The sequence below is a fragment of the Theropithecus gelada genome, chromosome 10, assembly GCF_003255815.1.
Source record: "Theropithecus gelada isolate Dixy chromosome 10, Tgel_1.0, whole genome shotgun sequence".
In the NCBI taxonomy this organism is placed as follows: domain Eukaryota; kingdom Metazoa; phylum Chordata; class Mammalia; order Primates; family Cercopithecidae; genus Theropithecus; species Theropithecus gelada.
Genome location: NC_037678.1, coordinates 22653585 through 22679436, shown reverse-complemented (window position 1 = coordinate 22679436; position 25852 = coordinate 22653585). Strand labels below are relative to the sequence as shown.

The 25852-nt window shown below is 40.0% G+C and overlaps 1 protein-coding gene across 3 annotated transcripts in view; it reads right to left on the bottom strand.

The window, feature by feature from the left end:
• PITPNB (phosphatidylinositol transfer protein beta) overlaps window positions 1-25852 on the bottom strand; it is a 67803-nt gene that overhangs the window by 15829 nt on the left and 26122 nt on the right. For all 3 annotated transcript variants that reach the window (XM_025400564.1, XM_025400563.1, XM_025400562.1), the window contains exon 8: window positions 6156-6233. In XM_025400564.1, coding sequence (XP_025256349.1) covers window positions 6156-6233 — 78 coding nt within the window. The remainder of the gene's footprint in view (window positions 1-6155; window positions 6234-25852) is intronic.

The following is a 25852-nucleotide window of genomic DNA, read 5'->3' as shown; positions in this document are numbered from 1 at the left end:
TGTGGCTCACACCCATTTCATTAAAGAGGACTATGTTATATGCTTCATGCTTGTGTCTGATAACTCCAGGAGTGACACTATTTTCAAGCAAAACCCCAAGTTCACCTTCAAATGAAACTCATGAAGAAAACTGTTTCTGGAAGTGTCTGGAAGAATCTCTGCAAGAAGCTCACACTGCCAAATCACTTCTTGAACTTGAATAAGACATTCATTCATCTGTGCCTGAATCTAACTCTGCCTGAGAACAGAGACATTCCATAGCCAAGATAAGGTTAGAATTAATCAGTTTTGCTCTTAGAGCACTTAGCTTCTTAAAGACATGGAAAAGCTTTTTTTTTTTTTTTTTGGTATCCTCTATAGGAGTTAACATAATTAGTACATACTATGTGCTATATATTTATTTTAAAAATCAAATTAAAAATGTAGTCATCAAACTAGATATTAAAAAAGACTCAGCCATGCTTGAAGGTCTGCTTTATTATACATAATCCAAAATGTGGTCTAACCAGAAACTAATTACTAAGCCTCTTTATGCCACCCACTATGGGGTTTCAAATGTGAGATTACAGGGAGGGAACATGTTTTCAAATGCTTTGTATCCTCCCTGGATCTCACAGACATGTTGAGGCTAAGAAACAAGAGAGCACCTCCCAGTCTTTCCACTAGGGCGGCTACCAAGTAACAAACACTGCTCATAAGCCACCTGAGTCTCTGGGTGGCTTTCCTGCCACTCTCTATCTCAAAAGAGATTTCCACACCTGAATTTCAACTTTTCCCTCATCACTCACTTCTACTCCTCCTATCCCTGGCCAAAAAAATTTTGCAGTTTCCTTATCTTAGGTCACGGACACCAAGTGTACCACCATCTTTTCAGACATGGGGTAGAAAAAGAAAGAAATCTTGGTAGCATGGCATGAAACAAATTAACATCTCTATCATGCACAAATATGGTTTCCCTCCACTGGCGTGAAGGATCCAGAATGGCCTCTACAGCTGTTCTAGAATGAGTCTAAAGCTGACTGAGCAGCTAAACAGTATGAAAATCTGAACAGCCAAGCTCTGCGGAGCATTAGCTCAGGCTAGAGTTAACACAAAAGACAAATGGGGCATGCCTTTATGATGAGAGAAAACATGTACATAAAGATAATTTAAAAACCACCATAATTTCTGGATCAACTTATTTATTTGACCAGATCCCCTTATATATTCCGAAGTTCAGAGCTCTGGCTGAGACTTCCGAGACACATCAAGCCCTATAAGGCAGAGACGCTTTGACAAAGCCTCCTACAAAGACCTTTAGAGGCCTAATTATTAACTATCATGTATTTGTAGACACAGAAGCTTAAATCTTCAAGAGATGTCTGGCTTAAATGAAGGAAGAAATGAGGCCTTGCCATGGGATAAAAATGAAACCACAATCTTCAAAGGTAGTGTTTCAATCTGTTAAAATGACAATTCCTCACTCAAATCAGAGAAGGGAAACTGAAAAGCTAAAAACAAATGGAAACAGGTACACACACACACACACACACACACGCACGCACACAGTGCTATAGAGAAGCAAGACATTTACATCCATCAGAAATGTACAATTCTGCCTTGAAGCAAAATTCTTAATCAGGTTATAAATCGCTTTCCTATTACTATGCACACAGTCACTTCATCAAGTGCTGAATCCTAAGTAACAAAAATATAATTCACGCACTCAGATTTTAAAAATTCTTTCTTCAGAGGGAAAATAAATATACAACTGAGGCCTGCATCTCTGGGTTTGTAGTTTTTTAAAAATAAAAGATATGTATCACATCATAGGCTAAAAAAATTGTCTGTACTCTTAACAAACGTGGAAAATATGAAAATATATTCCTTAGCAACCTCATCATCCCCTGCTAGTGAATCCTCTCTAAACCGTGTGGCTCTCTACTTTATGGATAACCAAATAAAATCACTCATTAAACATATATAACCATGAGGGGTAAAGACACGTGAACCCGGATGTGTTTAACAATCCCTAGATACCAGAATGAGGGGAACACATTCTAGAATGAGGGGAACTCTCTGGATACTAGACAGATAAGAATTACGTGTCATAAATACAGGGTCACATTTATAGATCTCAGCAACCCCAAGAGACGAAAGACAAAAGCATGATGACAATGATAACGGTTAACACTGATTATGCACTTCTTCTGTGCTGAGAACTTAACATTATTTCACCCAGTCTTTACAACTACCTTCTGGTAGTTACTAAAATCATTTCCATTTTGGAGATGTGGAAATCAAGGCTCAGAGTGAGCGTTAAGTTGCAACTTGTGTAGATTCCCAATGGCTTTTTAATGGATCTCCCTTAGTGCCTCTGACACTTACAGATTCCCTGACCATTGAAAACGTACCACTAGTGTAACAGAAATTATCAAATTCTGGCAAATACCATGAATAGGGAGTCACACAATTGCCAATGATGCAGCAGGGCATAAAAGGTACAGAATGGTGATCTAGGAGTCACTGGATTAAGAGTTAAAACCTGCTACATCTCCATACCTTACACACTGCTATAACTAGCACTGAATCAGGTGTTCCAGAAATGGCAGACGTTGTGCTGTTTCTCCTACAACTATTACGTGTGTTTCTCTGCCCAAGTTTCTCAACTATATAAAATAAAGCAGCTGAACTTACACCACATGAAGGTTGTAAAGATTAAATGTAACCTTGTACAGAACCTGGTACCAAGGAAAAGTTTATTTTCCCCTAGTCAGTCTGGTGCAGACAGGAAGTAAATACTGCAATAATTCAGAGGGAAAATATCACCATCAGACAAATAAGGAAAAGTTTCAAAGACATCATGGGATTTGCATTTAGCTTCAAATAGACTTTGGAATTCGTACTGGTAAGGCAGGTTTCTGCTGAAGGGTAAGTGTGGGAATGGCTCACGGAGGCCTTTTGAGAGAGAGACCGTGGAACTACCAGGCAGCTCTTCTATAAGAACATTCTTCCACACAACCCTGGGTAAGTGGGTCCACAATAAGATTTCTTCTTCCTTTAAGCCATAATTATTATATGTTTGTTCCCTATTACTTCCTTGCATTTCAGAAGTATAAAAATTTCCAACTATTATCGTTCCCTAGTGCTACCCTCAGTGCCTCCACCAGGACAGTAATTGGCAAAGAGGGCCTGCTAAACATGTTTACAGAAGACACTGGTAAGATCAAGTCCAAAGGTTCCTAATTTCCTGTATGCCATATTATTAGCTATCTTCTTACTCTTTATTTCCCTCCACAGCAGCGAGTGGATGGCTTAATTATTATTAGTTTTTCTTGACTGCACTAGTTATTTCTGAGATCACAGTAATTCACATAAATTCAGTCAGGCAGCAGCTCAATTTATAAGAGTAGCTGGATCCACCATCATCTGGATAAAATGAACAATCAACAGGCAAATGGGCAGAAACGACCAGCACCCTACCAGCCTAATAAGTTACTGTTTAACACAGGGGTGAAAATGGAAACAAACTGCAGTTCTGCAACCTGCAGAAATATAAAATTCACATTATTTCTAAGAATTAAACCTATTCTAGAATTTCAATCATTAGTCAATAATAAAAGACAAAGCCGTATCAGTTAAAAATCAGGCCAGACATGGTATATATTCCAAGTTCCTAAAAAGTTAGAAATCGGCACAACTCATAGTATCAAACTACTTTTGCTGCCTGTTATAAAATCAGGAGTTCCTACAGGAAGGATTTGAGCCCAAACATAAAGCCCACCACATAATGTAGCATTGTCTTCTAATGTTTATTTCAAGAAAATACAATATTTAATTCACCTCTGGGTCTCAACCTCATACCCCTTTACTCCCTGTAAAAGTATTGTCAGCTAGAGCTACTATGCATTGGAATAAGACGTACTTTTTTAGAAGTTACAGCGCCAGTGGAGGTAGCCACCATCTGGGCTGCTCTTTGGCATGGTGTCCTTGTTTAGAAGACCAGTGTGAAATCTCACAGGGCTTCCCCTCCAACTAAGATTGAGTTCTAAAGTCTGAAGCTAGAAATCTGGAAAAGGGTAGGGACATTTTCTAAATCCATTAAAGCAAATTTACATCAAGCAGGCTGAATTTGTTAATTTATAAGTGGTATACATCACTTTCTGGGTAGTATAGATTGGAAATTTGTCCCTGCGCAAATATCATGCTGAAATGCAATCCCCAATGTTGAAATGCAAATCCCTAATGTTAGAGGTAAAGCCTCTAACAGGTGTTTGGATCATAAGTGCAGATCCTTCATGAATGGCTTCAGCCATCCCCTTGGTGATAAGTGAGCTCTCATTCTGAGTTCACATGAGATCTGGTTGTATAAAAGTGCCTGGCACACTTCCCTGCCCCACTTCCACCATGTGAGACGTCTGCTCCTCCTTTGCCTACCATGAATGTAAGCTTTCTGAAGGCTCCCCAAAAGCAGATACCAGCACTATGCTTCCTGTACAGTGTGCAGAACTGTAAGCCAATTAAACCTCTTTTTTTTTTTTTTTTGAGAGGGAGTCTCGCTCTGTCGCCCAGGCTGGAGTGCAATGTTGCAATCTCGGCTCACTGCAAGCTCTGCCTCCCCGGTTCAAGTGATTCTCCTGCCTCAGCCTCCTGAGTAGCTGGGATTACACGCAAGCACCACCGCGCCCAGCTAATTTTTGTATTTTTAGTAGAGATGGGGTTTCACCATGTTGCCCAGGTTGGTCTTGAACTCCTGACCTCAGGTGATCCACCCCGGGGCCTCAGCCTCCCAAAGTACTGGGATTATAGGCGTGAGCCATCATGCCTGGCCCAAGTCTCTTTTCTTTATATATTACCCAATCTCAGGTTCTTTATAGTAATGCAAGATTGGCCTGACATGCTAAGTATTAAAACTGGGAGAATTTTGAATTACACTCTACCCAGAGAACAAATGTGAAAATCAGATAGTTATGAATCATTTCTTATAAACCAAAGTTAAACTCTTTTTTCCTTATAGTTGATGCACAAGACGGTCCACAAAACAGTCTAACACCCATGAAGAACCACTCAATGAGCTCTCTGTGGGGCTGTAACAGTAATCCTCTATCTGCATGCAACAACTAGTATCTAGACATCATTTATCGATGACCTGTGACTGGCTTCAGCACAGAAAGGTTGGTTACCAAGTAAGACCCTGTGAGTAGAAAATCTGCTGTGGGCATGTTTAAGTTTTTATGCTCTTCTTCTGTCAAATTAGCTATAATAACTTGCCAATAACACATTAAAACTTCTTTAAGGATCTGTCATTTAGTTTAGCAGATGTCTTTAAAATGCATTATATTTCTATAGCAATTTAAATTATTACCTTGACATTACCTTACTTCCATGAATAAAGTAAAGGGGTGCACTTTATTTAAAAACAACTACTGGCTGGGCGCGGTGGTTCACGCCTGTAATCCCAGCACTTTGGGAGGCCGAGCTGGGTGAATCACTTGAAGTCGGTAGTTTGAAACCAGCCTGACCAACATAGGGAAACCCCGTCTCTATTAAAAATACAAAATTAGCCAGGCATGGTGGCACATGCCTGTAATCCCAGTTACCTGGGAGGCTGAGGCAGGAGAATCACTTGAACCCAGGAGGCAGAGGCTGCAGTGAGCCCAGACTGTGCCACTGCACCCCAGCCTGGGCAACAAGAGCAAAACTCCATCTCAAAAAAACAAAAACAAAAACTACTTGCCACAAAAATTGCTCGCTCGTGTCCTGCTTTCCAAAAATGTAACTATTAAAAGTCCAGGAATATGAGCTTGGGTGAAGGGAACTTGTTCAGTTTTTACTAAGACTAAACTTAAACTAGAGACCTTCATTTAACATGGATTTTTATACTGCTTCAGGTCTCAAAAGAGAACATTACAATCCCCAAAGACTAAACCACTTGTCTCTTTTAAGAGTTATTGGAGCAGCATTATGCTAAAAGTGACAGTCTGGCTCTGTTCAGTTGTTAATGCAGCACAGATTTGCTGGCCAACTGCAACTGGCTGTAAGTCCTTATCGCAAATAAAACTATTTTTGTGCCATTTCTATTTTTCACTTAAACGTCACCAGCTCCTCAAGACTCAGGACCTGTCAAGTGTTCTGTTGCCAAGACTATGCCTGTCAGAAAGGTCAGCATCCGGTACCTTCCAGTTGGGTCCCAAAGGGCCTCTCTTGGTCTTGACTGACTGGAATAATGCTGGGTCTTCATCAGCTTTGTAGTCCTGCAAAGCAAAACAAAGTCAGAGGCAGAGAAGAAAACCAGAGAATATTCTTTAACCTTGCCACAACAGCTCTTTGCAGCTACCGAAACACAAGACAGAAATCAATCAGACTCATTGTGCTTTTGTGTAAAAGTAGAAAAATGCTCAGGACCTGTCCATTGTTTTCAGTTTGGTTTCCTTTGCACTAAACTTTTACCTTGGGCTAAATAACTACATAATAAGAAATAATAAAAGTCTTGGACTAGTAATCCACTCTGGTTACTGGACAGCTGTCTCCAAGAACAAACCTTCCAACAGTTTTTTAATAATTTAAGTATTTTGATAAATGGATAATCACATTCAAAGAATAAAACATACCCATCCCAGTTTTGACACTACAGGGAGATGATAACACTGGACTGTTAATGCTGGCCAGAGCAACTACTGTGGCTGGGAACAAAATCAGAACTATGGATTCTGCAGCATCCCCCAACCTCTTCCTACAGTTGGGTCTGTGGTGGACATCTCAATTTCGTGACTGGCTTCTCTAAACCCTTGTTCAGAGAGCCCTGGGGTACACACGGCTTGGCTTCCTCACAAAAGGAGTGCACTCATGTCAGCCCCCCACTGTCAAAGGAGGCAAGGGAGGGGTGTCACGGGACTGCCTCAGTTATATACCACAGGGGAACGGCTCTAAAATAAAGGTTTTATTCAGGGTTCTAGTGTGTGTAAATTGTTTCCCTTAGTATATCCTTTTCCTGACAGAATGGAGGAAATGAAAAAAGAAAATCTTTTAAAATCTACCTGCTTTACAAAACTTCTCTTGTCGTTATACATACACACACACACATACTCTCTCTCTCTCTCCAGAAAAAAAGATAAAATTACTTTTGAAGAGCTAGAGCCCAGATTAATAACAATAATAAGAGAGACTTACAACAGTAACTTGACCATGGTCAGTTGGTCAGTTTAAAACATTGCAAAGAAAGAGAGGTGGGGAGAGTCCCTTGCTTCTTGAGCAGACTTTCTGACTCTGGGGTCCTTTACGGAATTTGTGAAGAGACCTCATACTTAGTGAAAAATGTTCAGATATGTCAGATATGAAACCTTAACTAAAATCACTGTTCTAGAGATAAGGGCAGTACAAGCAAAAGCAAGAACTGAACATGCTCTACAGTATAATATGAACTTTCCGCAAATCAAAAACAAACAAACAAACAAACACGTTGAGAAGCAGCCACTCAAAACTTAACAGTTACTCAGTAAGTGCATATGCCATGTTAATAATTCCTAAAGAGAAAGTTACAAACAAATTATGTGAGGAAAGAAAAATGTTCAGTTCAGAGAGAAAACAAAACTTTAAAGAAAGATAACTGTAAATATGTGACCCAGAACTTGAAGCCTCTCTAAAGGTTGTCTACAAAAAGGACCAACAATAACCTAAAATTATTAAACAAGCAAATAGGTCTCACTATACTGAGACTTAATGGTTTAAAACATGCAATGTGGCACAGCCACAGGCATCAACATTACCCAGGAATGACAAACTGGGATGGATAGTCTGCAAGGAGCTGGACAACTGGACTTACTTCCTATGTCTGGGCAGAGCAGCAGAAAGGTCAGTTACTGTCAGCAAGTATGAGTTCTTAAACTTCAATTTTTAACTTCATCCTAAAAATGAGTAACTCCACTTCTGATTGACAAAAGAATCAACTGTGTGTACAGGTGGTTTCAAGACCTGGATTTACAATGAGAAATAAGCTACTCTATTAACATAAATGAACCTGCAACACCATAAAACATTTTCTTCTAGGTCAGAGGCTTGGAATTAAAACCTAAAAGCAAGCTCATTTTTTTTCAAAACTTGAAAGTATTTAACATTGTATCAAATAATCACTTTCAGCATCATTTCCCTCAATCAAAATCTAGTTATTGAACAGCCATCATATAGAAGGTAGCACACCAGATGTTATTAATAAGAGGTAATTCAAGGAAACAGATGAAGTAAAGGAGAACCAACACAGTTCTGGCTCCTAAAGAATCAGTCTAGTTAGGATAAAGAAAGAGGCAAACAAAGAACAGGTAACTCAAACACCAGGAAGTACCTGTTAACTGCCAACAGAGAATGGAGACAACTACTGTCAGAATCAAAACCAAACAAAACCAGCAAAGGAAATGCACTTTTAAAATGGATTGTAAAATCATGTTTAAGAGGAGAAAAATCTGAACTATGGATTCACAGAATCATAGAAGTGAAATGAACCGTAAAGACCACCCAAGCTCCATCATTTGAAAGATGCTAAAACCACAGTCTGATAAGGACGTGGTAGCGCTCAACTACCCCAGCACTTCAACTCAAGCCTCCTTAGCCTTGGTCCTGGGCACATTCTGGTACACCACACAGGATGATGGCAAAAGGTGTCAACAAATGCCAGATAATCAAACCAAGTTTCAAAAATACCAAGAAGCTGCAGCACTAGAGATATCAAAGTGGATTTTCCTATGAAGCACAACTGCATGTAAAATATCATACACATATACACATGTATATATGAAATGAAGTCTTCCCCTCTCTGCTTTTTCTCCTCTTGAATACAAAGCAGAAAAATATTAAAGACATTATACTGAAAACATAACAAAACCCAATTATTAACAATAGCACTTTAACCTTGAAAGATGAGAATAATGAATCTTGTCAAAACCTAGAAATTTCTGTTTTACATTAGTTTGAATATGAAGAATATGTAAATGTTTAATCAGCTGAATTAAGTGGTAAGATATTAAGAAGCAGGAAGTAGCTTTTTAACAACCTCAGTTTTGTATTTCCACAACAAACACCTAATTTTTTGAACAATATCTTCTTTGCTACATTTCCACTGTTGGGTATCTAGTTTGGTCTTGCTATATCTGAAAACTGAACGATTTATGTCCGTGTCACAATGAACAAATATATTCCTTCATGTATGACAGTTTCAGCATACAGAATGCAACCTCAGCTACCAATTATAGCTGCAAATGAGCAATAGTGTGGAATGAGACAGCCTGCTGGCTTTGTTAGTATTCTGTCTCCTTTGGGATCCCATGGGGAAAGGGGAGGCTCTGATGAAGAGAAGCCCTTGGCTCATGGTTTATTGTGCTTGCCACCAGCTGCAGACTTCTCATCTCATTAGTTCTTTTAGAATACTGTGGGTGAAGACAGCTGTAGCCTACTTGAGTCTTCAGCTCCTGGGTATTCTGAAGGCTGAATTTGCTATGCACTTTCTGTAATCCTTGGGAAAAAAAGAGAGCAAATTCACCAGGCTAAGGAAATGCATTTTTTAAAATGGGTTTTAAAATCATGTTTAAAAGTAGAAAAATCTTATTGCTAAGGTGCATTGTGTTTAAAATTTTTTATGATTCAATTTTAATTATCTGTATAATGCCCAGAGGCCTGGCCAGGATAAGGGCTTAGTAAAACCATCATTATCAAGTTAGGTGTATATCCCTAGACACTACTTGCTCCACCAATAATAGTGCCTGAACAACGAAAAAATACAGTGGTATCAGCATAAGGTATATTCGGATTAGTGTTAATACAACTCTATTTAATTGAAAACTCTTATTTAAGGAAAACAGGCAGGATACCCTTTGGAGAACAAAATAAAATATAATATGGTAAATAAATGGATTACTGAGGCTCCACACTGGAGCCACAGAATACACTCATTAATTTCTTATAAATAACTGTTTTCTGTCACTGGAATACAAAAGTTGTGCTACCTCTTGGGTGTACATCTGTTGCTCACTACAGATCTCAACAGAAACTCTCAATAGAAACCAGATTCATTTCGAATACAAAGAATATTAGTTTCATGAATCTTTGAGCATAGTGGCTGCCCCCAAAAATGAAAGTACAAAATCTGTCTGTGCTGAGCCAAACTAAATGTCCCTGAGCCCAGATTTAACTCCTAATTATGAATGGGGAAGTGAGTAGGAGGTGGGGGGCAGGCTGGTAGAGTTTCTTGACAGCTTGTGGAAAAATTGAGATGAGCTCCAGACACCAGAAACTGCTTAAATAACCAAGCATGGGTTACCAGAGGTGAGGCTAAGTGTAAACTAAGGAAAAAGAGTACCCAAACCACAAGCATTAGCAACTCCTTGGCACCTGCTTATAAAAGATCAACCCCTATTTTCCACCCTGTGGAGAGGGGGTGTTTTACTGGGTAAACACAAAAGCTTGAGAGAGAGATTAGGATCCTGCAGGCTGCTATATAAAATGCTTTCCTTTAGCATAAAATGATTAATTAGGTGTCTATTAAAATAGCTCAAAGATAATCATTAAGTTTAAATTCATGGGTATTGCAGCTCAACTTAGCAAGGTTTATTTCCTCTAATCACATCCTAAAAATAAAGCCCAGGATGGAGGATAAAGCTGAATTAAATATGAAGATAAATAACAATCATCATTTATTAGCACTGCCCTGAATTTTCCAGTATTGGGGCACCTAAATGAGCTCCTGGATCCTATCACTGTTGACCCTAATGCCAAACGAGTAACTCGAGCTGACAAAATTCAAGCGAGACTCCAAAGAGTAAGTAAGCCCATTAAAAAAAAAATGTTTGCATTAAATTTTGCAAAAGCAAATAACAGAGGTGTAAAGAGAAACATTTACTAACTTGTTTAAGAAACTGATTTCAACAGTTATTTTCAAATAAGCAGCTTTCTTTTCTATTTTTAATTACATCTCCCTAGTGACTCCTCAACCTTTCAGGTTCCCACAGAGTACCATTAATATAGTATAAGTAAATCTCATTAATTCAGGTCCTACCACCTTGGAATACATAATCATTCGGACAGGGGCTGGGCTGAAGTTTATCTTTGCATGATCTATGAAAAAAAGATTTGCTACACAAATTAATAGAGTAACAAGATCTCAGGAGGGCTGTTTAAACAGTTCAGAAGTGTTTTAGAGCAATTCAGAAGCATTCATTTGCATATAATTATTATGCTAATTACAAATCATTCTTATCTATTCATTAAAGCAGATTCCCAAAGGACCACTAATTGTCAATAACTTGTTGGCCTAGTTTCTGTTACTGAATGTACCTCAGAGGGACAAAACTGCATTAAAAAATATTCTATAATTCAGCCCTCTCATTAAACCTTACTGGCTTGCCACCAATGAATCCTAAAAGCTGAATTTTAAACAACTGTATTGAGAACTGAGAAATGCAGTCAAATCTATACCCCTGAACAGAACACTTTCACACTTTTTTTTGGTAATCTTTTTGATCTCACAGAGACCCTCCATAGTGTCCTCAGATGGTGGGGGTGAGCCTGGCATGTGGGTGGTGGGGAGGGTAGCAGGGGTTGTCAATAGCTCTATGCTGTGTTGCCACTGTGATCCACATGAAGTGGCTCCGTCTACAGTACTGCTAGGCTACAGCACAACTAATCGCTCACTCCATTCTTTCTGATCTTATCCTTATCACCAACATTGTCATGTTTATGAAGGCAGACCCCTAAAGCCTTTGGAAGGATACAAATTAATAGAGAAAGAAATCAGAATGTCAGCCCTGAAAAAAAGTTACAACCAGATGGCTATGTGACACACTCCATATCCTACAACACAGCAAGGAAACCAAATAGCTGTGCTCCAAGATAAGATGGGAAAGTGAGGCCCAACGGAGCAAGCTCTTGAGATTCCTGTATAGCCCAGAGCTACAGGAGCTAGTGAGCTGCCTTAAGCCGCTGCCCATGGGCTACACCCCAGCACTCTCCTCAGGGGAGATGGGTTACTGCTTTGGGCAGTTCATGCACAAATATACAATAATTTATTATTGTAATATTGTATTTATTACTAGTATACGTTTATATATTATAGCACTTAAAAATGAAGGTATTTCAAACTCTATACACCAATGAAATGAGTTTTAACAAACAAGTTGATTCCATAAAGGTACTTGTTAAACATTACATATTTTAAAATTATACTGCATATACCTGAAATGTAAGTGATACGTTTAGAAAAGTTTTACTTACAAAAATGCATGTTTCCTTAAATGATAGTAAATCACTGACCAAATTGTATCAATTTCCTAAAACTGAAATGGGGGAAAACACCCTATTAGAAATTCAAAGTGAGCCCTCTCTCACTCTAAATGTTAGTTCATGATTTGGCCTTCAGCTTCTAAGTCCCAAGATTCCATTTAATTCATTAGCATTCAGTTAACAAATATTAAATATGAAAAAGTTAAAATACGAAAAAAAGTAAACACTTTTTTACAGTAAGAACAAAATCCAATAAACAAAATCATTTCTGCTACCATTTTGAAGCACACACTTATGTGGCAGGCCCCCACATTCTTCCAGTTAAGGCTCAAAAACTTGAAAAAAAGGTACTGGACTATCACCACCACTAGGGGCAGGGAAGTGAAATTCTTTGCCAGAGTCCACCATGGCTTAGCAGAAGAGCCAGGACTCAGATGCCGCCCTGCCTGACACCAAAGCCAATCATGATCCTTTATTGCAAAAATGTGATTTATACTCTACCATTTGATTAGACGCAAGTACCTGAAGGGATGCTTCCTCCCTCTCAGCCTAGAGAGCCTTCCCTAAAAAAGAGTTTACACTTTTTATAAGAAAAGGGGATTTATAAGAAATGCTGAAAAGGGGCTTTTATAAGAAATGCACTTTAAAAACTTGACTTGGAGCTGTTTATACTTATTTCTTTAAAAATATCTGCCATGAGCTGCTCAAAAACATTTTCTGCCTTTCAAAGAATTTCATCCCCCACCCAAGGAACTAAAGCAAATCCTATTCACACCCCCATCATCTCATTACCCTCCCCGCCCTTTTTACTTTTAAAACATGGAAGAAATTAGGAATAAACCTTAAATTAATAATGAGTTCTAGTGAAAAAGCATTTTGTACAAAACATGCTTGTACATACCGATTTTTTTTTTTTTTTTTTTTTTGAGACAGAGTTTTGCTCTTGTTGTCCAGGCTAGAGTGCAATGACGTGATCTCGGCTCACTGCAACTTCAGCCTCCCTGGTTCAAGCGATTCTCCTGCCTCAGCTTCCCGAGTAGCTAGGATTACAGGAATGTGCCACCACACTCAGCTAATTTTGCATTTTCAGTAGAGACGGGGTTTCTCCATGTTGGTCAGGATGGTCTCAAACTCCCAACTTAGGTCATCTGCCTGCCTCAGCCTCCCAAAGTGCTGGGATTACAGGCGTGAGCCACTGCACCCAGTTAATAAAATTTTAAAATCCTTGCTAATGTTTAAAGCAAGCACCACATAAGCAATATGTTGTTTTCCCACAAGAGGGCACTGCTCTCCAACCATGCCTTCAAATATAGCGGTCATTCTCAAAATCTACTACTGGAAATGATCTGAAAGTGTGTGACCATGTAAGGCAGTAGAATAATGTAGGAAACATTTTCACATTTCTTTTTAATAGAAACCATGCCTACATTTATTTATATCTTCTTTGAAGATGGGGGAAAAAATCTCTAACTTACTACAAAAGACCTTGACAACAGTCTGTTTCACAGTGCAGTGAAGGCGAGATGAGACAAGCATTTGACAAACAGAAATTTCTTAAGCATAAGCAAAATCACTGCTACCTCAAAACGCGTATTTGAGGTGCTTTCCCCCTAAGTTCAGGAAAGCTACTATCACATGCATTCATCTCGAGTTAGGAGTTGGGTCACAATTCTCATGTTTTTAGTATGCACACACTTTAATAAAGAGTTTTTGGATCACATACCTTAGTGATAAGTAACACATTTTTAAGACAGAAATGAATGTCTAGGTTCATTTTAACAGCAAAAGGACATGGTACTCTGCCGAGATCAAGTGTGCGTCTGTTCATGCTGAAGAAAACAGCCAAAGCAGCATTTGGCAACCATAGGCCCGCCTAGGACTGCCTGGATCTCAGCCACAGACTTCTAATAAACAAAAGCTCTTTTCAGTCTAAAGAGCTGGGTAGCCACTGCACAGCTCCAAGAAGCAGAAAGCCCTTCTTAGGAAATAAGCAGCAGCAGTTGGAACAAATGTAACATCTAAAACACAGGAGTTTCTTGAAAGCTGTGAGAGAGAACCAAAAGGACTGCTGACCATTTAGGGTATCATCTACCAAAAATTAATTTGGAGTATGTATTAGGTTGACCCATAAGAAAATGTCATTTTTGTAGCTCAAAACCTTACAAATATTAACCACTTCACATGGCTTCTACCAATATTTAACTCTTTCTGGTCATGTTCCATCATTCTTTTTAATTTTGAAAAGAATAAAGTTTTAATATTATAAAGATTATTTAGAGAGTGCAATTACAAAGTTTTTCTAAAGACAGTGCAGTAAAGCACGTGTTACCAAGACTATCTACTCAAATATACAACACCTGGGCACTGTCTCAGAGCCTGAATGATCAAAAGAAAAGATATACCAAATCCTTCTGAGAGCACAAGAAACAAGCACTGCCTAAGGTGTGACCAAAACTTACATGCCCCTAAGATTCAATCCAAATAAATTAAACCCAGTTTCATCAGTTTGCCAACTTTTAGAAAATAATATGTTTAAAAAGAGCAAAATACCTTTTTTTTAAACAATAAAAACAATTAAGAAGTGTCAGGTTGCTCACTAAAAAACTCAAACAATGGAATGGTATGTTCAAAGTAAAAAGAACTAATGTACAGAAAAGCAAATCATTTATGTTCATTCCCAAAGGCAACTGATATTTCAAAAAAACAGGTACTGGCTTAGTATATTCCTGCCCTCAACTAAAACAGGACACTGTTCTTCCTACCAAGACATACTCACCAAATAAAGAACAAGCAAAAAGTACAAACTTTAAAAACCAATTCATTTTCTTTGACATCACAATCCTTAAAAAGATTCACCTGAGACTTCTACAAGCTGCTCAGAAACAGTTTAGATGAGCCCAACAATCCCATTATACTCCTTTGACAAGCAATTAAAATGGCTGTTCATTTAGTAAATTGCAAAACTCCAAAACTCGTGGCTCTGATTAGTCTTTGAACTTTGACTATGGCTGCAGCCTGGTGCCCAGCGCTGGTCTGTATCAGCTCTAAGGAAAAAAAACCCTCTGGTGAAGGAGCACTCACATACTACATAACCAACAGTTGGAACTTGTAAGTCACTTTGACACACTTTAGCATGTCCGCGATAAAGAATCTCACACTCTCTTTAGACAGATACAATTGTTCCTTTAACTGGAGAAAGATTTACCATAGCAACACGGAACAAATAGTAAGTTTCAATAAATGTTTATTAAATGAACAAATGAGAAAACGTATGAGTGGTGTTCCCTGTAAGTACCCACACCAAAACACATCTTTGGGTGTCCAATCCTTTTACTCTATTGCACATATGCGAACTTCAAAATACATCAGAGGTCAGCAGTCGTGGGAGGAGGTGACCAAGACTACTGATAAAAACTGAGGTTTCAGGGGACTAGAGAAGACGGATGGAAGAACAGGTGCTGCCTATTTCCTTCAAGTAAATTAAGAATGCTCTTAACATATTGCAAAGGAAGAAACATCATATAGCAAAAAGTTGTTCTAGAATGACAAAAATAAAATCAGCAGCTCTGCATTAGCGTCCTGGCTCCCCTTCCACTGCTTACATGACTGAAGAGTTACAGCAGTTCCCTGGGCTACAAATTCTTTAACAGTATAAATAAAGGCTGAGGGGAACACTGTCGGACCATGCATGGCCTCCAACTGAGATTCCTTCTGCTTCCAAAATCCTAGAAGAGTGCCTGCGCTACAATCTTCACCATTAATAATGTATACTAGAATGCAGCTTCTCAAAGGTGGGCATGCGCAGGAATTGCCTGGAGGGCCAGAAAAGCCTTGAGCTCTACTCCAAAGATTCTAAACAGGGAGGAGGCAACAAATTTGCATTTCTAATAAGCTGCCTGTGGGCAGACCACACTTGAATGCAAAGGGACTCAGGGTTTTGGCTTGAGTCCTAATAAAGGCTTTGACAGGCAAGCTCTGAAGTCAGCCAAAAATGCTCCCCAGCGATCCTCAGGGGCTCTAAAAAGAACCACCTCTTAACTTCCATGCAATCTTCAGAGAACTGGACTAGTGGACAGACCCAGCCCACAACTCCGACTCATGCACGTACAGACCTGCCTAATGACCGTGGTCTCCAAAGGAGACCAAACTGGGGACAGGACAGGGGAGGTGTGAGTGAGCTGGACTCAGCAGAGGTGTTGCAAAGGAGGCTGAGCTGATTATCAGCAGCCTCATCCTCCCACTTGGGAGTGCCTGCGTCCTCTGGGGTATTAAGGAAAAAAATGTGACTAGTGAGTGGACCCACAGCTTTGCCACAGAAGCTGGTGCTGAAAAAGCTGCTTGCACGAAGTGTTTCTGCTGGAAAGAGATGTTGCAGACTGGTCCAGAGTCTCAACAGCAGCAACAATCCAAGGACCACAGTGTAGGGAGGGAAGGCTGGCTGCCTGGGGCAGGCAGGAGGGCTGCAGAAGGGATGTAGCACCCTTGAAGCCCATAATTGTGTCCCCATTACCCACTAGGAGGGGACATTTGCAAATAAGGAAAGGTACCAGAAAAAAGGATGGAGATTTTGGGTAAATATGACAGTGGAAATTATATTCATGGGCAGGTAAGGAAGAGGCACATGAGAGTAACAACTAGGGTGAAGTTAAAAAGGACAAAAAGATGGACGTGATATGAATGAAATCTGAGCTTTATCTTAAGAACACAACAAACTTACTGTGTAGCCCACAGAACAGGGGCCCCTCCTACACTGCAGGGAAGTTCCCTATCAATGAGAGCATACGCTGCACATTCTGTGACCCAAAACCAATATGGCACACGAGTTTCTAGCTTGTGTCTCTTCCTTTCAGGAACATCGATGCTGAAATGCTATGGTCATGGCACTGTGGTCACACAATGCTAATGCTTGATCTTGAACCATCTCATTTAGGAAAAATTTCACCATGAATTGAAGCATTACACTCAAACATGCTGAAAGATGAGGGGAAAAATTTCATTCTCTCTTTTAAATTTGCTTCATTTTAATATTAAATAGATCCAGATTTTTAAACTACAACTCCCAAACAATTTAATGCTTTTATATCATTAATATTTCCTTATTTTTAACACGTAAAAAACACTCAGATGTTAAGATGCATCACTTTTAGGTATGTAAGCCTTAAAATTTTGAATTAAACACTGTTTCTACTTAAAAAGTACCTTGAAAATTATACAAACAAACTCACATAGTATGTACTACAGAGGAAGGCTGATACAATCCTTTCTTGTTACACATAAATATCTAAAAATGTGGTTCCAATTTCTTTTTTTTCCTAAACCATGCTCATTTTCTTTCAAATTACTTCCAAAAACGAAGGTCTCTCTGATGTTAATCATGTGTATACTTCGGCTTACACTTTAAAGAGTCTTCCTCTCCCGGGAAGTGACTTTCGTATACAAATCATGGAAAGCTACTTAGACAAAGTGCTGGAGATGATTAAAAAGAGCCAGATTCAAATTTATACCTTAAAAAAAAAAGCAGAAGCAGATGTCAACTGACTCATTTGTGTATATTTTGGAAATGTGCTGAAGATATGCATGTGCATTTCATCAGGACATTTAAGGAATCCTAAACTTTTTACAGTGGTTGTGTATCAGAGACAACTTTAGAAATTAAAAAACTTTAAAACTTATACTGCGGTGTTTTATGCTGGATACTCCTGGCTCTTACTACAATTTGATCTAACCAAAACACTTTTCAATCTGACCAAAATGGTATTTGCTCATTTAGAAACAATATTCAGAAATTTTATTTTCTTGAGACAGTCTGTCGCTCAGGCTGGAGTACAGTGGCATGATCATAGCTCACTGCAGCCTCGAACTCCTGAACTCAAGCAATCCTCCTGCCTCAGCCTCTCAAAATGCTGGAATTGCAGGCGTGAGCCACTGTGTCTGGCCAAAATTTTTAGAATTTAAGGCACATAATATATATCTTATCTAGAATTACTAAAGAAAGAATTAAAGTAGCATTTTATTTTTTCATTTACTATTTGAACAATAAAAACTTCAACTCCTCCAAAAAGCCTTTTCTTCTTTTTTTTTTTAATACTAGAGAGAAAAAACATCTGATCTACCAAACCTTTATGGAAGAGCTTACTCCACGCCATGCATCCTGCATCTTGCTAGGTCCTGGAAACAGAAATGATGAGTATAGTACAATCCTGACCACCAAAAGGCATCTAGCTTACTGAGGAAGACTTTTAGAAGTGATGCCTGGGTTTAAAACAAGGGGGTCTGAGGATGGAGAGAGTGTGAGGTGTGTCCTGCTGGAGCATGGTGTACTCTGTGACCGCTGGGATGACAGGCAGAAGGACTCTTCCTTTTTAAAGGATATAACACCTTAATAACACTTCGCTACAATGCCACTTTCTCTTGAAACAGGAAATCCGTTTCCTATGGTAGGTAGATACATTCTAAAGGAAAAAAAGATATTAAGTGAGGATATTATGCAGAAATTCCAGACTACTTGGCTTGTTTCATCAGGAAGTGATGAAGCTTCTAGAAAATTACAGAGAACAGTGGCTAAAGCAATAGTCATATACAGACTTCCCACAAGCCATCAACAAAAAGCCCTAATGGCCCATACATTTAAATACATATGATTTCTGTAGCAAACGACTCTGTGACCCTGGGTCACACTGACAGATTTTAAAACAAACCCTTGTTCCTAGAGTTACTGTGACAATGTCACCCTCCAATTATGTAAACATGTCAAAGCATCCACCCAAGTATTCAGTTACGCCACGAGTCAAATCACATCTCTTCTCTGCATGGGGAAGTATAGTTCATAAACATTACCAAAGACAGCAAATCTATAAGAGTGGTATACAAGTCACCTGACAATCTAGCTGAGAAAGTTAAATCTTAAGAGAAATCAACAATCACTCTGAATTAAAATATTTGGGGCTGCATTTGTATTAAATTCACCTGCAGTGACAGAAAGCCCCCACCAGGTGGAGTTTCAAATTCTTGGTTTCTACAACACAGCAAGGAAACCAAACAGCTGTGCTCCAAGATGAAAACATGAAACTATTTCATGTTTGTCCTGACTCTGAGGACTTGCCTACTGATTCACTCAAATTTAATAATGCTGCTGTTTTCTTTCTTTTTAAAAGCAAGTAATATGAAAGAAACTCAACCATTTAACTTGGTTTTTTTTCTAAATTAGCTCACTCAAGAAAAACCAGAGGTCATTAAGTACAGAATGAAAAATCACTGATTAAATCAGACTAAGACAAAAACTTCCAGGAGTCAAGGTGCCACAGTACAAACTTTGAGGATGACTATACTTTCAGAAGGTCTTCCTAATTTTCTTTTTCCAAATCACCACCAACACATTCACTTAAGGAGAAAAGGTCAAATCATGAACTTTTAAATTGGGTAAGACTATAGACAGTGATTCACTTAACTTCTGGATATTCACAACTGCATAGGTAACCAGATTCTGCATGTGAGGTGTTACCACTAAACACAGGTGCACTAGAGGAACATGCATTCCCAGTAGTCACACGATCTCCCATTCAGAAGGTGCTGCCCTTGGGTCATAAAAATAGTGTTGAGAAAAATGTAGGTTCTAGCCACAGTCTCCTACCGTAGGCCCAGACATGATGGTGGTCTCGTGAAAGGGGATCATTCCCTGTTTACAAAGCAACAGAGTCAGGCTCCCAGCTGAGGTGCAGGATAAGAGCTGGGGCTGACTGAAGGGGTAGGATCTGGATCTGGCCATTAACCATTCCCCACAACCTGAGCCTCCACAAGCTGTCCTCTGATCCCTGGAACAAGGCACACTCAGCAAATCTAGGAAGGAGATTCTGCCCCAATATCCCCACCCACCTCACCTCCCCAGGTCTAACAGGCAACCCAATCCATGGGGTGCAGCTCCACCCCCACCCTATCCCACACCCACTTGCTGGCCTATTCACAGTTACTAAGTTCTCAATTCTAGTGTCACTCCAATCCTTAAGGAGCAAGTTTTAGGCACTAAACATTGACTGCTGGTATGGCAGATGCATTCTAAAGTGAACCCCTCCCTGACATAAGTCACCCTCCCATTAAGTGCAAGCAGAACCTCTAACTTGCTTCTAAGTCACAGACTGTGGCAAAGGTAATGGTAGGCCATTCCCTTATTAATCAAACTAATCAGGTCACATTACCCAGCCACTAAATATGTAGTGATCTGTTATGCAGCAACAGAAAACATACAGTTGGTGAGAGGAGTTTATCCCCTGATCCACTGCACACATCTCTGTCAGACCTCAACTCTTCCATCCCATTCCTTTCCTAAGGGAAATCACTACTAACAGCATCTTATGCATTCTTCTTGATAATCCATACATAACTAAGCAAACATATTTTTCTCCTTTTTAATATAACAAATGGAAGCATATTATACATACTTCTTTGCCTTTCTCTCTCCAGGTTGTCTTGAAAAGGATTCTCCATCAGTGCAAATAGGGCTCACTCCCTTTTAATGATTGCACTGAACTCCATCATATGAGTGTGCCATAATGTTCTTAATCAGTTCCCGATTGATAAAGCAACACTTAGACTTCTGATCTTAGGTCTATACACCTGTCACTTTACAGAGGGTAGAGTCAATTCCCAGAAGCAGAATTTTCCTGGGTCAACAGGCACGTGTACGTGCACTTGTAATTCTGCTAGGCTAGTACCAGTTCTCCCAATTTATATTCCCACAGGCAATGTATGGGAGTGCCTGCTTCCTCATCCCTTGCCAACCCAGATGTTATCGAAAGGACATCAAATTGATTTTGTATTCCAGTACAAACTCTTGGCTCATAGTGTTTAGTTTCCTCATTATTCTCAAGCTCATCAGGTTCATCTGACCGATATTTATGAAGGGACTACTCTGTAAAAAGAGAACAGGTTGCTAAACAAAGAGAACAAAACACACCAATGAAATGAGCAAAAGCTTCTGAAATTCAGCAGACAGGAAGACTGATTCCAACTTGAGAGAAATCTCCCTGGAGCAGGCAAGCTCCGACCTACCTACATCCTGAAGGACATGTCAACGTTGGACAGAGAGAAAGGAGTCCCAGAAAGGAGACGAGAACAAGCAGTGCATTGGAATAGGAAAGCACAGGGTATGGTCCGTGGCAGAGCAGTGTGAGGAGAGGAAGAGAATGCTCAAGCGGCAGCTCGAAGAGTGACTGCCCCGGCAAGGCCTGAGCTAGGGAAGAATCAGTCAGCTGATCTGAGAATCGGGATTTCCACTTTTGGCATTAGCTAAGTGATCATGAGAAATACTAGCTTATCTGGGCTTCAGGAGGTTAGCCCTGAAATCAAACTTTCTGTAGCTGCAGAACTGTGTTCAAAGTAAATCTTACAGTCAAGACTAATGACAAGCAAGCACAACTGCGCTGGCAGAGGAGAACACGAAGGAACTCAACCCCTTATTCTAGTTGCTCCATCCTGATAACCTGAGGGAGCAGGGGGGCAAGAAACTCTTAGGATTATGTGAAGCACAGTCTAAATGCAAGGAGGCCTAGGTAGCTAAGGTTCCCTTCAGCTCGAAAAACTACTCCAATTCAATGTCAGATGGTGCACCTGCACCTTCATTTCTATTCTGCTTGCCTATGAATTCATTTATTAACAGGAATTCACTGAGTACCTACTGTATTTCAGACAGCGTTATAGGATCTGGGGAGACATGGGCTAAGGTTACAAAGACTCTTCACTCTGAGGTTTAATTTCTACTTGGAAGGGAGAGAGAAAAATGAAATAAACGTATAATGTGTCAGAGCAACGAGAGTAAGAGGAAAAAGTGTAATGATTGTTCCACTCATCAAAACTCTACACATCCTCATGTCAGGAGTCTTCCCTTCAGCCTTTTCAGCTTTGCGTTCTTACAGATCGTCTGTTCTCTTTTCTGAAATCCTATAGCACTTTAGACCATGCTATAAGCCTCTGCCACTTGTTAACTACTTTATTGTACTGGGCTTTTCTTGCTAAGACTGTACGTCTCTTGTGGGTGCTATACAAATCCTCGACAGTTACCACAGTGTTGTATGCACAGCACTGGTACACACAGCACAGGCATTCAGTACTATTGATTGCTATGACAACATTACCATTTTAGAACTGTAAATGTGTTCTGCCTTTTCTCTACACTGTAGACTAGAATATTCAAGTGACAAAATTACCTAACAGGGCAGAATGAAATGAACAAATTAACTCAACAGAAAACCAAATTGGATCTGGTAAGAAGTAATGACCTCCAGGTGGTCCAGGTGTTTGGGATAAAAGCTAACCCTAAAACTCTAACTAGTCAAGGCCAAAACAATGGAGTGGAACTTAAAGGGATAAGAGTGTAGGGGCAGCTGTCAATGCCTGGGAAAGTGGACAGACAAGGATGTGCAGAAGAAAAGAGCAGACCCAGGGTCCCTGCACCACTAGATTTCACAATCACCTCCTCCCTGAAATGGGGTTCTGGTCCTAGCTCTCCTGCCACCACCCATACTGGCCTTCAACACTGCCCCACCCCCACCTCATTCCAACCCTGGAAGCTCAATGCTCTGCTCTATGCTTAAAAACTGTCAAGGGCACCTTTGCACCAAAAAGCTCCTTTCCCTTTCTTTTTGTAACAGAGAAATGTGCATACTGGAATTATTTTTTTTTCCACATCAAAAGGTCTGATAATCCTTACATATCAGTTCTTTAATTGTCCCCAACTAAGAGAGCACATTAGACAAAAAGCTCCTGTGACACAAAGGTTTACAGTAGCACTAGTCACAACAGCCAAGAGGTAGAAAAAACCCAAATGTCCATCAACAGATGAATGCATGAGGCCAGGCGCAGTGGCTCACGCCTGTAATCCCAGCACTTTGGGAGGCCGAGGCAGGAGGATCACGAGGTCAGAGATCGAGACCATCCTGGCTAACATGGTGAAACTCCATCTCTACTAAAAATACAAAAAGTTATCTGGGCTTGGTGGCGGGCGCCTGTAGTCCCAGCTACTCGGGAGGATGAGGCAGGAGAATGGCATGAACCCCGGAGGCGGAGCACGCAGTGAGCCAAGATCGTGCCATTGCACTCCAGCCTGGGCGACAGAGCAAGACTCCGTCTCAAAACAACAATAACAAAAAAAACCCAGATGAATGCATGAACAAAATGTGGTCTATCCATACACTGGAATATTATTTAGCCACAGAAAGGAATGAAGTACTGACACATATTATAAAGATGAATCTTGTAAATAAATGCAAAGCACAAGAAAGAAGCCAGCCACCGGAGGCCATGCGTTGCATGATTCTATTTATATGCAATATCCAGAATAGGCAAATCCCAAGAGACAGAAAACAGGTTAGCAGTTGCCAAAGGTTAGGGGGAAGGAGAATCAGGGAATGACTGTTCATGAGTACAGGGTGTCCTTCTGGGGTGATGAAAACATTTTGCAGCTAGACAGTGGTAATGGTTGCAGGACATTGTTAATGTACTAAATGCCACTGAACTGCACATTTAAAAATGGTTAAAAGGGTAAATTTTAGGTTATGTGTATTTTATCCCAATAAAAAATAGTTCCTGCAAATTCAATAAACTTTAAAATAAACTTATATCTTACTAATCTCTAAAACATAATGGGAAATAGGAGCTATGAACACCAAAAAACCACATATATGCAGGTTGTGGTTAGTCCCCAAACAATGCTTGGTGTGAACACAGACTCTCGGAACTCTTGTACAACTGGAGCTAATAATAATGACAATTACGGCTAGCATTTACTGAACTACGCACTGGCTCTATGATATGATTTGGCTCTGTGTTACCACCCAAATATCATCTCAAATTGTAATTACCATATGTCAATGGAGGGACCTGTAATCCCCATGTGTCAAGGAAGGGAGGTGATTGGATCATCGGGGGCAGTTTCTCCCATCCTGTTCTGGTGACAGTGAGTGAGTTCTCACAAGATCTGTTTAGGAGTCCCTCCTTCCTCCTCCTCTCTCTCCTGCTGCCATGTAAAACGTGCCTGATTCCCCTTCCACCATGATTGTAAGTTTCCCAAGGCCTTCCCAGTCATGCAGAACTGTGAGTGAATTAAACCTCTTTCCATTATAAATTACCCAGCCTTGGGTAGTATCTGCACAGCAGTGTGAAAACAGACTAATATACTCTAAGTGATCATATTTAATCCTATAAGATAATTACTCTCATTTTACACAAGATAATACAGGCAAAGAGAGGCTAACCAACCTGTCCAAGATTAAATAGCCAGCAGGTGGCAGAGTCTCAGAATGGAAATCTGAAGCCCACCTAGTTTCAGAATGTATGTTCTTAGTCAAAGCTCCATGCCTCGCAACACAGATCCTCCTCATTTGGGCTCAATCCAGTCTTTTTCACTAGCTATCCACCCCAAACATCACCATTTTCACACATAGAACTACCTACTCAGCCTTTGCATGTGCGGTGCCTTCCACCTGGAGCACCTATCTCAAGTGCTGCTGTCATGCATCCAGTGCCTCCTCTCCTCTCTGAAGTCTGTGCTGAGGTGGAGGGGATGGGAACCAGCGCCTCCAGGGTTCTTGTGCAATCTGCCCTTACACTGCTCTTTCCACCAGCATTCATGCCTGTAAACACTGCCCATTTTCGCCTGAGGACAGGAACAAAGAATTTTTATGCCTCCAGCAAAACCAAAGGTATCTTGTACTCTGCTGGTGAACAACATAGACTGCAAACCTATGGACCATAAGTCTGAGTCAGTCCAGCCATTTTGTTTGGTCATTATAGCATTTTCAAACACCAACAACATAATGGGAATGCCTTCCCCAGGGCACCTGATCCTGGTGTGGCATACTGCTGCTTGGTATTTTAGTGATGGGCAGCTCCAGGCTTGTAAGCTGTTCTGACCTAGTCATTAACTGACTCACTCATTACTGCCAATTACTTCTCTTCCCATCATTCTTTCACATATAGTAAATCTTAGCTATAAACAATACCAAGAGAAATAAAAGGGCATAACAGGTATCATTTCATTTCTACAGATTAAAAAACTCTCTAACAATGTCAAAGGTGAAAAGATCCCTAAAATTGAAACAACTTCAAATCACAGCAAAACTAAAATTTAAGAACTTCTAGAACAAAAGACCCTTATCAGTGCTCACACTTCTAAGCAGGAAGGGGGCCCTAGCAGAGTTGGCCCAGCCTGGTACTGGGTCACTGCTGGCAGTCTCAACCCCAGTGACTTCTGAGAAAAGGTCAGGGACCTTTGTTTAGGCAAGTTTACCTTCAAATTTCAACAGCAAAACCAGACATTTAGTGTTTTGACTTATTTCTGTTTAGCTTACAACACTGCTCCAGTTCAGGGAATAAGCACCAAAAACAGAAATGGAAGGGGATACCTGCTGAACACACTGTGCTTTACCATGACAAAACAAAGGGTGCCACTCTTATTCCAAAGCTTTAGTTCTCTAGATTAGAGGAAGAGGACCAGTGCTTGTATTTACATGTGCTGTGTAAAACCAGATCAGCATTTATAAAAAAAGAACCACATTAAATATCCACAAACTTTGGCAAGATAAGACAGGGGTCTTTTTTTTTTTTTTTTTTTTTTTTT